General features: G+C 44.9%; 1 protein-coding gene across 2 annotated transcripts in view; it reads left to right on the top strand.

Annotated features, from left to right (window-relative positions):
- The window catches only part of Kif6 (kinesin family member 6), a 291,775-nt gene that overhangs the window by 45,586 nt on the left and 231,563 nt on the right, over window positions 1-14,626 (top strand). For both annotated transcript variants that reach the window (XM_085832936.1, XM_021149143.3), the window contains exon 4: window positions 10,612-10,759. In XM_085832936.1, coding sequence (XP_085689062.1) covers window positions 10,612-10,759 — 148 coding nt within the window. The remainder of the gene's footprint in view (window positions 1-10,611; window positions 10,760-14,626) is intronic.

The following is a 14,626-nucleotide window of genomic DNA, read 5'->3' as shown; positions in this document are numbered from 1 at the left end:
AGCTTCAATGTAGCTACACTTCCTTGTGCACTGGGGACTGTATGTCACTGGGAAACTTTCCCAGATTGTCCTGTGTGTGCGGGGAATAAACTGCCTGGCTTCAGACTCCCCAGAGACTTGATCCCGGTTAATGATATCTATTTGAACCTAGTTCTCATTCTCACCTCGACACAGTTGCTTCCCTGCCTGCCATGACCACGCCCTGAGAGATGAGATGAGAAGTGGTGGCTCCTAGCTGATCTTTTAAGCCCCTGTGTGTGGGGCGTAGGCTCTCTGGTTTACCAAGGTTTCACAACTCTCTAATGTCCTAAGACTCAGGTGTCTCTTCTCTTTTTGTTTGTGTCCCTGTAAAAGAAGCCATGAGTAACCAGTTGGGAGGTTTTTTTTTTTTAATTTTTAATATTTTTTATTACTTATTTTCCTCAATTACATTTCCAATGCAATCCCAAAAGTCCCCCATACCCTCCCCCCCCACTTCCCTACCCACCCATTCCCATTTTTTTGGCCCTAGTGTTCCCCTGTACTGGGGCATATAAAGTTTGTGTGTCCAGTGGGCATCTCTTTCCAGTGATGGCCGACTAGGCCATCTTGGGATGTTTCTCCAGAGCATGGAATTCCCCACACTACTGCATACAACTTGGTTGTTTGACTTAATCACCATGGGTGTCTGAAAAGGATTCCATATCTAATGACTCCAAGTGTTTGCTCCCCAAGGTCACTGAATCACTTTTAGTCAGAAGTGCTGCAGTCCATGCGTTTTCATCCCGTAAATAAGATAAAAATATAGCTGCCCCTTCTTAATCCTGCACGCTGCCTCCCAGCCACAGCTGGTCCGCAGGCTAGATCCTGTTCAAGGGGTCACTTCCTCCCCGTGAAGCCAAGCACGTCTTCATCAGGTTTCTAGGGTTCAGATGCTTGTTAATACTGGAGCAATGCACTTTCTGCAGGGACTTGGGGAAAACAAACCGCTCACGTCTAAAGACCGCTGTGCCCTGTATCTGATCCACCAACTTACGGCTTGAGATCTCCAGGACTCTTTAGCAGAGACTGTTTGGATTGTGTCCTGGGATAATGTTTGATTCATTACTAAGTCCAGTTTGAAGTACTTGTGACAAGACTGTCAACAAAGCCTGGGAAAATCTGAGCTCTAAAGACTCTCTTCACCTTCCTTCTCTCGGGCCCCGCACATCAGGCAGAGAATTGACAGGCCATTCCAGATAGAGACTGCTCTCCCTGTTTTCATGATGGAGCTAAGAGTGGAGATCCTGCCTGTGCTGAGGAGAAACAGCACACCCAACAGTCTTGCTTAAAGTTTATAAACCATGAGCAATGGGAAGAAAGTTTCCCTCCCCATTCCTGATCAGATGACAGGATAAGGGTGTCACTTGTGACATTTCAAAACCTGGAAGATGCTGGAATTTGGCTTTGTTTATTTTGAACTATTTTTGAAAAAGACTGCTACTCTTGTGGCATTTATCTGAGTCACTCAGGCATTAAAAACTCAGCATATGACTGGAGGCAGGCAGCTAACATTAAATACACAAACGATGGGAGTCTGGGCATCGGTGGAGCTGTGTTTCAGCCAGAGAGCGCAGGTCCTTGCTTTGGGAGTACTCAGACCGAGTTAAACAAAAACTGTACTGTCCAAGCTAAAGGCTACACTGCCTAAACTTAGCCAATAATATATATGTACACAGGAAATTATGAAAGGTTTTGAGTAGCGATCACAGAAGCATAAAGATATGCTTTTTATTTTCTCACAAAATATATTTTAACATGTTCATTCCCTTTAAAATATTACATGTATAAGTATTTTACCTGTATTTGTCTTATCTACCATATTCATGCAGTACCTGGAGATGCAAAAGAAAAAAAAGGCATAGGATCCTCTAGACCTGGAATTATAGACAGTTGTGAGCTGCTGTGTGTGTTCTAGGAATTGAACTAGGAACCTCTAGAAGAGCAGTCAGTGCTGGTAATGGCAGAGCCATCATACAGCCCTCGATGAATCATTTCTAATCTGCATAGTCTTTTCTCAGCTGTCCCTTTCCAAAAAGTAGATCATTACCTGGGCCAGTTCAAGTTAGCTCTAACTTCACTTTACTGAAGTGAAGCTCTGGGTAAGGCAAGAGTGATCTTGCCAGGGCATGCTTCTTTGACCCTGGGAAAACCAAATGTCCAGTAGGACCCTCAGTGATCTGTGTGAATAACCGGTACCGTGCTGACCGTGACTGTCTCTGTCATGGTGTATGGACATGGCCCACCATCACGTCTCGTCAGGTAACATACTTGGGAAACACCTGAGTCCTAGGACGTTAGTGAGTGGTAGAGACCATGGCAAACGAGAGAGCATGAGTCCTACACAAAGGGATTGCAAAAGACCAGCTTGGGGCCACCATGTCACTTGGGGTTGTGAAGGAGACCCTACAGGTGGTCATGGAGGGCAGGGAAGCAAACTGTGGTGAGGTTCAGATTGACATCATCAACCTGGACCAAGACTCTGGGGAGTCTGAAGCCAGGCAGTTTATTCCCAGCACACACAGGACAAACTGGGAAAGTTTCCCAGTGTCACACAGTCCTTAGTGCACAAGAAAGTGTAACTACATTGAAGCTCATCTCAGGGTACATGCCATTTCTTCCAAGAGGATGGGTTCCAGCGACAGGCCACCTGTGTCAGCTTCAGGGCTAGTGAAGGATCTGGCCTGGTCTCAGACATACAGATATTGTAGAGGCCATATGGATTATTAGCTTCTGGGCCTGGTTGTAGAAGCCACCTCTGGACCTGGTTATATGGTCTGGCCCAACAGATAATGAAGGTCACCAGGCTATTAATCATCTCCAATTCCCAGCTTTCTGCATGGAAGAACAGGTTATAATTTTTTTCCATTGGAACAGTAGTCTCTGGTTTCTCTGGAGATCTGTGAGCATAAGGACTTTCATGTTATGGTCCCAACAGAGTCACTGAAGGAACTGTTCTGCATGCCACTCTGGGCTGTGCAATAATAAACCCAGCTCAGTAATAGAGGGTTTCTTGGCTCCTATACCTGGGTTAGTACAAACCACTGAAGAAAACCCTGTGAAAGGGTACGCCTTTGTTGCTGGAATTGGACCCTGACAGAGCTGCTATTTCCTATCCACACCTCTGACCATTGCTTCCTTATTCAAATGGCAGGGCATATGGCATATGACAACTGTGACCCACTGACTCCATTACAAGAAGTGTCTCTTCCTTCTCCTGCTCATTTCCTTCCTTCTTCCCTTCTCTTCCTGGAAATCCACTTGAGAGTGATTCTGGTTTGCCTGATTTGCATGCTCAGACCTCTTGGAGCAGTAGTGCTTACAGATGGTGGAGTTGGGGTTGGGGAGAATAACTTGAATTATTTCCAAACATTATTTTTAATGATGGTTCTTCAATGTTTTAACCTGTCACCAGAGGTGATAGAAAAGAAAGGATTCGGGGACAGCACCAGGGGATGGGGGCTAGACCTGTTTAGAAAGGTTCTTTAGAGCAACTCCCATCTGTGCTATCTGGAAATCCTCAGTTCAGTTCACAGTTTAGCAGCTGCAGCTCAATTCACTGGCAAACACTTCACGGATACACCAGCAATCCAGTTTGGTAGAGTGGGGTTAATAACAGTGGTGACACAACTTAGCAAAGACAGCTAGGCCTCAGCCTCTGCTGGAGTCAACAGGAGGGACCTAGAGGGACACCAGGAGGAGTAGTTTGGCCGTGCCTCTCTCAGGGAGATGAAGATGAGCAAAGACTGGAGACCCACAAGTGTTGCACAGCTAGCTGTACCTGCCAAGCTCTGTTGTTAGAACCTTCAAAGCTGGATGTAATGGAGCACACTTCTAATCCCAGCACTTGGGTAATGAAAGCAGGAGGGTCAGGAGTTCAAGATCAACCTTGGCTACGTAGCCTGGGCTACATGTGTTATTATCTCAAGAAACAACAGATAGCTAACCGTTCTTTAGGGTACCACTTCAGCCACCCCTTCCCTCAAAGTAGAAGCTGGTCCTGAGTGTATGAGGTCAGCATGAACTTGAATCAAACAGCTCAATAAATAGTTTTGAGTATTTCTCCGAAATAATTTTAGAGGGGGTGGTTCTGTTGGCTGGAAAGTAACCAGCAGGCTTCTAATGATATCAGCTACTGTTTCTTTTTCTTAAATTATATGTGTTATGAGTACATGTGCATACCTGAGTGCTTGCATTTGCTGTATCATGTATGTTTAAGAGCCCTTAGAGGTCGGAAGAAGCCTCAGGGTTCCTAGACCTGGAGTTAGTTTTGTGAGCCCCTATGAGGTTCTGGGAACTGAACGTGGGTCATCCCCAAGAACAGCCTGTGCTCTTACCCACTGAGCCATTTCTGTAACTCCCCTCCCTCCCTCCCTCCCTCCCTCCCTCCCTCCCTCCCTCCCTCCCTCCCTCCCTCCCTCCCTCCCTCCCTCCCTCCCTTCCCTCCTTCCTTCTTCCCTTTCCTCCCTCTCCTCCTTCTTTCCCTCTTCTCCCTCCCTACCTCCCTCCTCCTCCTTCTCCTCCTCCTCTCTTTCTCTTCTCTCTCTTCTTTGTTTTCCTATGATTAAAGTGTGAAGATTAGAATTATTTAATTCTATTATTATTATTCTCTTTTATTTAATGAGTTAAATTATCACTACAATTTTTTTAAAAGACAGTTTGAGTATGTAGACAAAACTGGTTGTAAATCATACAAATTGGACTGCAGCCGCCTCCCCAGTGCTGGAATTCAAAGCTTGTGTCTCCATGTCCAGCACAAGAGTCATTTTTTTTTTGGTTACTTTTATGTAGTCATTGTGTAGGAGGAAACTAAGACTTTTTATCAAGCATAAACCACACCAAGTTTCATTTTCTTCACACCTACATGACTTTTATATGAATTTTCATTAAACCAATCAAAAAATAATACAAATGAAGAAGCTAAAGAGAAACAAATTATATTTTTTTAGCATGGAAACATAGGATATCTTCCATTCATACTTCAGTCTAGAGTCTCCCAGAGGGTACAGGCTTTATTTTGAAGTTATTCATGAAAATCTTAAAAGTTAAGTGCTGACAAAAGATCTTGTCTTAAGAACTCAGGCTCCTAGGGGGAGGATGCGCTCTGCAAAGGAAGGAAGATGCTTTCTCCAACAGACATTTCACCTGATCATCACATGCCATTCTAGAAATGGTGGATTGATTTCCACGTCCCTGGCTGCGAGGATCAGCAGGGTCGGCAGTGTTGATTTTAGGCCGTTGAGAGGTAGCTATCATCACAAATGTCCATCCTGCTAGCTTAGTTACTAGAATCTGCCTCTCTTGTTTCTCAGTGCTCCATCTAGGACAAACACCTAGGGAAGACAGCGAAAATGCCTTGTTACTAAGACCTCCTATAGATTCTTCTTCTTCTTTATATTGAATCAGCAGCTTCCTTGTGATTTAACTCACATGCCTATTAAAACATCATGTAGGGATCTGGTAAGGTATGCTCACTGGGTAAAGGCTTTTGCTTCTGAGCCCACGGGCCTAAGTTTGATCCTCAGAACCCACATAGTAGAGAGAACCCACTCTGGACCTTCACCCATATACCCTAGTGCACACAAAAGTGCAGACACACAAAATAAATGCATGTAGTAGAATTTGCTGATGAATACAATTTAGTAGTTTTTAGAATAACTATGCAGCCGTCCATGACCGTTGATTAACTTTAGGACATTTTTGTTAGTCCCAAAGAAATCCTTGACTGTATGCAACATTTGCTCCCTATTTTCTGTTTCCATTCGGCTGGTGTCAGCCCCTCATCCACTTTCCCTACTGATTGGAATCTGCTTGTCTAAACATTTTGCATAGACAAGGTCTTACAATATATGACATTTTATGGCTGGTTTCTTCCATCTAACTTGGGCTTTAGAGTTGAATGCATTCTTTTAAATATATGGATGTGCGAATGGAGATGACTTATTTGCTTATTCATCAGAATTAGGAATGTAAACCTATTTAAATTCATATTTAAATTCAGTGCCTACTTTCCTTTTTTTATTTGTGTGTATGTATGTGTGTGACTGTGTTTGTGTGTGAGTGTGTGCGTGCTTCTGAGTATGTGTTTGTGACTCTGTGTGTGTGTGACTGTGTTTGTGTGTACGCTTGTGGGTGTGAATGTGTGTGTTTTTGAGTATGTGTGTTTGTGACTATGCATGTGTGTGTGTGTAGGTCATAGAAGTCAGATCTCTCTCATGTGGATCCCAGGGATTGAACTCAGTTTCTCGGATTTATCAGGGAGCACCACTACCCTTTAAGGGGGTAGGGTAATCCTGTTCCCTACTTTCCAACTTTCGAAACTGTGATGTAATTTCTAGTGTGCTGTGGCTTGTAGGTTTGACATCAATTTCCTTACAAGGTAGACAATCTGGAAAAATGGGGTACTGGGGAGGTGTCTCAGCAGCTAAGACTATACTGCTCTTGGAGAAGACCCAAGTTCAGTTCCCCATCTGGCAGCTCCATTGGATGTGATGTTCCCTTCAGATTTCTGTGTGCATCTGCTCTGTGTGCTCACACCCACGGCCTCCACTCATGCACACTCACTGTTCGTGTGCATATATGCAAGTTTAGTATTTTTGTTCCATTTTGTTCCTTTTCCTGATTGTTCTTTATCCTCTCCTCCATTAAATAATCTCATCACTGATGTTGGAAAGGCACCAACTATAACTTGAGGGACATCACTGATGCACAGCTAGCCAACCATACACACCTATATGCAGGGTCTGATTCTGGACTCTGCATTTGGTTCCACTTCATATCGTTCTCTGTATTCCAGTATTCTGCCGCCCTTGTTACTTTAGCCTTCCAGTTAACTGAGAGTGGAAAGTGGGAGTTTTCACATTTGTCCTTATTGTCTTGACTATTACATGTCCCTTAATTTCAATAGAAGTTTTATGAAAGCTATGTCCATTCTGGCAGAGGCAGAGGGGGGAAGGGGACAATTCAAATCTTCAATATTTTTCCTCTTCTTTAGTCATGAAGCCTATGCCTGAGGAGGGTGTCTAGTGGTCCCTTCTATCATGCCCTGCCTTACTCCCTCAAGGGAAAGACTCTCTGGCTGAACCCTGAGCTAGGCTGGTGGCCAGCAAGCTTCTGACACACTCTAGCCTCCTTCCACTTGCTGGGGTTGCAGGTGCACACATAGCCACACTGGCTTTTTATGTGAGTGCTGGGAATTGAAACTCAGGTCCCCATATCTACAATGGAAGGTGTTCTTACCAACAGTACCCCTCACAGAGCTCCCTTAAATTGTCTTTCAGCTCCGTTCAGTGTGGTGATTTAAATATCATACGCCCCCATGGGTTCCAGTGTTTGAACACTTGGTCTGTATATAGATGGTGCTGCTCTGTGGGAAGGTTTAGGGGTGGCCCTGTTGAAGGGAACAAGTCACTGAGGGTAGGACTTCAGGGTTGCAAGCATCACCCTACTTCCCTGAGGTTCTCTGCTTCATGCATTCAGTCGAGGATGTGAGCCCCTCAGCTCTGGCCATGATGTCTGCTGCCATGACTCTTGGCCTTGATGGGCTCTTCCTTCTGAAACTGTTATTCCCCCCCCCCCCAAAAAAAAACCTCTTCCTTCTGTGTAGTTATCTTGGTCAGTGTGGTTTTTTTTCCTTAATCATAGAAACAGAAAAGTGACTAATGCATGTAGCCCCTGCCCAATTAGAGAAGTCAGCTCTCTGTTGTGTGAAGTTTTCCTTAAATGGCTTAAACAAATCTCTCCTGGTTGCCACAGGAGCATCTATGTGTAGAGACACACCTTCAATATTTGGGATTTTACATCTCTCCCTTAACTGCCATTTACTTCTTGTACAGAGACTCAAGGCCAATCCTACGGGAGATAACAGGTCCTTCTCAAGTCCTTTCCTAAGAATGGCCTTCTAGTACCCTGGAGGTGTCAAGGGTTTTTCCAAAGTATCTTGTTGTCATCATCAACAGCCTTTATGAACACGTGACCACATTTAAGCTCATCTCACTGCTATTACCATGTTGGATGACTTAGATGTCAAATATTTGCCTGCAGCCAGAACGCTCGCCATGAGGGCTTTGAGTCAGAAGACACGCACTCTGCTGTCTCAGCAGAGCTTTGCTGGCAGCTGAGGAAAGATCAGACTGGGGAGGCTTGTGAGGGGTTCCAGATCCACCCTGCTTCTTCAGCAGTGGCTGGGAAGTGAGGTTTATGGCTCCCACACCTCCAGGCATATTGGTTTTAAAGTCTTCCTTGGAGCTGGGGGAAAGGGCTAGGACTTCTGAAGTTGGAATGCCATTGAAGCCTGCTGTTTTGAGATTTTTTTTTAAAGCACTACTTGAGCTGTTGGTCAGGTTGAGATAGCTCTCAGAGTAATGACAAAGTGGACCTTGGCACTTTGGGTATGAAGTCTTTGCTCTTGTGGACAAATGGACAGATGGACAGATGGAGGTTAAAGGACGGTAACATCACCGTCACTCTCTTTATTTTCAACTTGTATCTTTTCTGGGGACAGATGAGACTAGAATCGCATGTCAGAATGCCTGGGATGTGCACAGAAAAGAGGTTGATTTAGGAAGAGGAGCTTCTAGATAAAGGAAATGGACAACATTTGCCATTGTTCCTTTGTTAGGCTTTCACTGGTGCAGTGCGATGTGCAGGCCTCTGTAGCTGATGGGAGTAGGTGGACCACAGCAGACCATGGTAAGGAAACACATATTAGAGCAGACAGACAGGTGACTGTGTGAGATGAGATTTTTGGTACACAAAGATCAGATGACTGTTCAGTGAGGACCCATGGCTCACCCTCAGTCATTGCTCTGCGTAGGTTGTGTCTGGGTTAAAATGGAAATGCTAATTTGTGCTCAGATCCTTTGCTTTTTGCAACTGATAAAGCCTCATAAATTTCAGCACTTCTTTCTGTCAACAGTCGGTGCAACGTTTGAAGTCTGCTGCTTAAAATTGTTGACCCCATTTACTCAGCACATCTGTGGCAAGAAACAATCGACATCCAAATGATACTCCAATGAGGCATCTTTGTCTCCTTGGTGACTGAGTCCATTGGTGGAAAAGACTCAATAACAAACCAACTCTATGCATCATGGTACTCACACTCTCTTACAGGCTGAGAATGTCAACATCAGACAGTTCCAGCGTAAAGACACAGGTGGCAACATGAGCCACCTTCTTGAAAGCAGAATGTTGACCCTCAAAGTTGTGAGGCTTTCCCCACTCCCTGTACTAAGTCTGTCTGTTTTGTAAGCCACACTCACACTCTGCACAGTGCGAAGCACCTTGAGGAAACACACAGTTGTGAGGTTTCTAGCTGTATAAGATGCTAAGGGCTTAACTGACTTCTTCAGAATAAACTCTAGGCAACACCTGTTTTCTCTTGGGACCACTCTGAGGACAGGCGAACTCATCATAGTCAAAAGCAGAGTAAGCTCTGGACTGAACTATTGGCAGAATATCAGCAGCCAGGGAAGAGCAGGATTCCCTATACAAATGATGAACAGCAATCTCAGAGGAGCCATCCACTTAAAACCCACTAGGAACATGGGTCCCATTAGCTGACATCATGGCAGCTGGTTTGATGGAAACATCTTGGAGATCAAGGAGCAACGTGCAGCAAAGAGACAGCAAAACTGCAAGAGTTTACTGTTCTGTGTAGCATAGATAAAAGGTCTACTCTCTTCAAAGCCCACATTATGCAGAACACACTGTTAAATGGCCATGCTATAGGTGGTGGTTTGAAGACTTCTTAAGACCACTGTCAACTCATAGGATTCCATGCTGGGCAGAAATAACATACCTGGGCCAGCATCTTCCATCAAAAAAGAAAGTGATTTCAAGGAGGATGGGGGAGGGGGTTCCCGAGGACTTTCTGTTGTCCAAATTTCGTAAAGAAGTAAATCGCAAGGAATAGAGCTGTAAAACCAAAACCACTGTACTAGTAATGTATGGGTGGCTACCAGTACAAATATTCATCATGGGAGTTGCACAGAGGGTAACTAAACCAGACCCCCTTGCCATATCAGAAGTATTTCCCTGAAATCATACTTTTAGTATAGTAAAACCTTAAGATGCTGGACTCCATTTCAGTGGCGTGTCCTTCTTTAGAGAAAGTCATTGATAGCCTAAGATTCCTGGCTTAAAAACTGGTCCGCAGGTCAGGGAAGTGACTCGGCAGGTAAAGCGCTTGTTACTGGAACCTGAGGACCTGAGTGTGATCTCCAGCATCTGTGTAAACGCTGAGCCCAGAAGCACGAGCAAGGGATGTGGAGACAGGAGGGTCCCTGGAGCTCATTGTCTGGCCAATTCCGTTCATTAGTGAGCTCCAAGTTCAGCGGGAGACGCTGTCTCCAAAAATAATGGTGGACAGGGATCTAGGAGGATGCACCGTGTTGACCTTTGCTCTCCATAGGTACACAGGCACAGGCATGTGCAAGCACACAAAATTCTAGCTGAATTGTCACATAAATATTCTGTAAATATCTTTTGAGCATATTTCAGTAGTGTTTATAAGGTTACTCTTCGATTTTGAGTACCTAGTACCAATGTAGGTGTTCACTAATCCGTTAAAGCTCTGCCATTTTTTTTTTGCAGTACCTTGGCAGGTTACAATGGCACCATCTTCGCATATGGGCAGACGGGCAGTGGCAAGACATTCACCATCACAGGCGGCGCAGAGCGCTACAGTGACAGAGGCATCATCCCAAGGACCCTGTCGTATATTTTTGAGCAGTTGCAAAAGGTAAAGGCAGAAGTGGGGAGAGGCGGTAAGGCACTCTGCACTGTGCCTGCATGGGAATGTGGGGCTGTAGAATACCGCTGGCCTTCACACTTAAAGAAAGGCTAGGACTTTGGTAGAAATTACGAAGGTGCTTCTGTTATCGGGGTAGGATGTTGGCAAGGCTGAGGCTTCATTTGAGATGCCTACAGGGCTTAAAGACCAAATGACAACTTTGGCGACAGAGTAGGGGTCTGTGTCTGGTGTGAGGGTGCCTGTGTGTTGGGTGGTCCAGAAGTTGATGTTGGAAATCCTCTATTTCTCTCCACGGATTTGTTTGTGAGACAAAGTCTCTCACTGAAGCTGAGCTCATTGATTTGACCAGCTGCTCAGTGGGCTCTGGGGATGCCCTTCTCTTCCTCCTAACCCAGCCTGAGAGCTCTTCACCTTACACCAGATCCCATCGCTACCCCACCACACTCAGCTTCTCACACTGGTTCCGGGGATCCGACTTCTGACCTTCATGCTTACACAGCCAGCACTTTACCCACCGAGCCATCCCTCTCCAGCCCACTAATGTAGATATTTTTTTTAATACAACAAATATTGTAACTAGAAAACACGGCATCTTTAGTCCCATTCACAGTTGGGGAAACTGAGCCGCTATTGATGTATTTTTCTTTGGGTCTGCAGCTCTGTACGCAACCACTTCCTTGCCTTGCCTCCATGTCTTCTGTAGCTCAGATTGGCTTTGTTTTGTTGGCTGTGTTTAAGTCCATTTCCTGTGATGAGTCACTTCACTTCTGTGGGTTTCTGCTGGCCATTTTCTGAAAGTAAAGACTGAACTGCTCTGGAAGCTCCCCTGTCTCCGGTCCAGCTCCAGCGAGTCCTTGGATTCTATATAGAAGTCTAACTGCGCTGTTGTAACAGTCACTCCAGAATTCCCCACTGAATGCTATTTGCATTTTGAGTCGAGAAGACTAGAAGAAATTGCTGAGATCTGCATAATTCTAATTGCCATCCATAAAGCAGCAATTATCCATTAGTTCAGCTCGTCTCTCAGTGGCCCGAGCGCGCCAAGTGTGTGTGCCAGGAACTGTGGAGGAGGGAGGCTGAGAGGAGGGTGTGCCTCATCCTGAGTCTTTCTCCTCACTTCTGCATTTATTCCTGACACCACCTGTCTTGCCACGCACATACATGTCACAAGCAGGGGCTATAATTTCCAATAGTTTTTGTTGCTGTGGACCAAAGTGGAAGGTTGTCATCTTAGACGGATGGGCAGGGCTGTGTAGGCTGTCAGGGTTCTGAGACCATGCATCACCGAAGGCATGTGACTTCTTGTCTCAGTGTCATGGAACTGCTGTGAGGGGGCAAAGATGTAGTATTTTAAGAACTCAATCAGGAGAGATGACTCAGTAGCTAAGAGTGTGCCCTGCTCTTGTGTAAGACTAGAATTTTGTTCTAAGCACTGATACCAGGCTGCTCACAACTGTCTATAACTCCAGCTCCAGGAACCCAATGCTCTTGTTCAGCCTCTGCAGTCACCACATTCTTATGCGCGCGCACACACACACAGAAAAACACATAATTAAGAATAATAAAATCAAATCTTTGAAGTTCTTGGCACACAAAGTATGCTTAGTTCATGATCATTATTACCATACCACTAATATTCACAGTGCAAATATTCAACAATTGTTGCCACACCCATTAATATTCATCCATGTACATGTGTCCAAATGATACTTGACCAGTTTCAGAAAGCCTTTTCTTTTTAAAGATTTATTTTTTATTATACGTAAATACACTGTAGCTGTCTTCAGACACACCAGAAGAGGGTGTCAGATCTCATTACAGGTGCTTGTGAGCCACCATGCGGTTGCTGGGATTTGAACGCAGGACCTTCGGAAGAACCATCAGTGCTCTTACCCACTGAGCCATCTCGCCAGCCCCCAGAAAACCTTTTGAAGCTCTCAGAACCAATGAACCCAATTTTCCTGAGTAACTTAACTAGAAAAAGTAAATTCTCCCCTAACAGGAAGTATGCTTTGTGTTTTCTAAAATATTCTCTGTGGTTACCAAAGAACACCTCTGGAAGTCCACCAAGCATCCAGAAAACTGGCTACCTGTCAGAATTGTGGGGAGATTCCTTTGACATTGATGTCACTCTAAGCCCTTAGTTACTTCATTCCAAGTAATTTCCTGGAGTTGGAGAAAGCCCACCAGACCAACATGGACCAGTTTCTTCCATGGGCTGCAGCATATTCATTACGATCACAGCGCATTGTGCTAAAACCAGCCTGGCAACTTAAAGTACCCGTGAAGTGTGTCCAGAAAAACAAACTGGGCCCAGAGGCCCCTGCTGATCGTCTCAGACTGGAGAGCTCACTGCAAGACCAAGGCCAAGCATTGCTTCAAGACAACCCCAAACCTCAGTGTATCCTGGGTCGTGAAAGGCTCGTGAGTGGCAACGAGTTTCCACTGGACTTAAAGGTTCCATTTGCTTCAGAAAGCCTTTCTCCTTATATTGGGGCATTGCAAAGCTCAGACTGTTTGGGGCAAAAGAGAAGGCTGTGTGCAAAAGACACATGTGTTACATTATAGTCTGGCAACCCAGATGCTGAAAAGGACCAAGAAAGGTTGCTGGCCACACCACTCAGTAAGATCTGAGTGTGGGGTGTACGGCAGTAAAACTGCAGGAGAAACGGAAACTAGAGGAGCCAGAGCACTGTCCTTACCCAGGGACAGGGGGCCTGCCATTTTCCTGACTTATCCTACTTGTAAAGAAGAGAGTGTCTTCATTACAGATGATAGCTCAAGTGCACTGTTCTTTTTCTGTGTCCTCTTTCTTTACACTCTTGTATCTTTAAGCTGCTTTGATCATGGCTGTGATAAAATAGCCAACAAAAATTGCGTAAGTTTGATTTTGCCTCAGTGTTTGAGGCAATACGTACTCCACCGTATGGGGAGGACATGACATGGTGGTGGGAGCATGATGTGACTGCCAGTCACATCGTGTCCACAGACAGGAAACAGAATCCCAAATGCTAGTGCTCAGCCCCTTCCTGCCTTCCCCTCTTTATTCATTTCAGGACTCCAGCCCATGGGAAGGTCCTGTCCATATTCAGGGAGGATTTTCCTTCTCCAGTTCTACATCTCAGGAAACCACCTCACAGACTCGCCCAGAGGTGTGTCTCCTAGGTGACTGTAAATCTCAAGTTGACCACACAGATTACCCATCACCCTAATTGTCCATTTGGAGGCTTCTAGACACGATATTTGAAAGCAGTTATCAACATCACTAACAGTAGCAACTGCCACCGTGGTTCCTTGGTGTCCAGGTATTTTGGGTAGGGCTTGAAATATAGACACTCCCCTTTCATGGTGGTTTGTAAGATCACGGTTACTTCATACATTGTTATTAGTGTGAGACCCTGTTAGGAGCAGGACTGCTCTCACAGAGGATGGTGTTGGGTTTCCAGCACCCCCCACCCCACACACAGCTCACAACGGCCAGCTCCAGCTCCAGGGATCTGGTGCCCTCTTCTGGCCACTATGGGTACCTGCACTCACGTGCACACACACAAAGTAAACTATTAAATATTTTAAAAAGAATATAAAATTCTGAGTAGTGGGAAAATAAAGGAAATGAATTATGATCAAGGATGAACATTTCTTTGCTACTGAACTTTTTGCTCTCATGGACAGACTGTTCACAGAATGTAAGTTTGTTTGTTTTTTTCTTAGTAGCCTTTTGTGGAGGGTGCAATCTGGAAAGTTAAAAAATAATGTATTGTTCAGTTCTACAACCAACTTGGCTCACTGTATTTTATGTATAATGTGGAACTAATGAAACTAACAGACTGAAGTTACTTGTAATCATGGGTATTG

Source organism: Mus caroli, unplaced genomic scaffold (genome assembly GCF_978045245.1).
Source record: "Mus caroli unplaced genomic scaffold, Mus_caroli_1 scaffold_18, whole genome shotgun sequence".
In the NCBI taxonomy this organism is placed as follows: Eukaryota; Metazoa; Chordata; class Mammalia; order Rodentia; family Muridae; genus Mus; species Mus caroli.
This window is presented reverse-complemented; position numbering and strand designations above follow the sequence as displayed.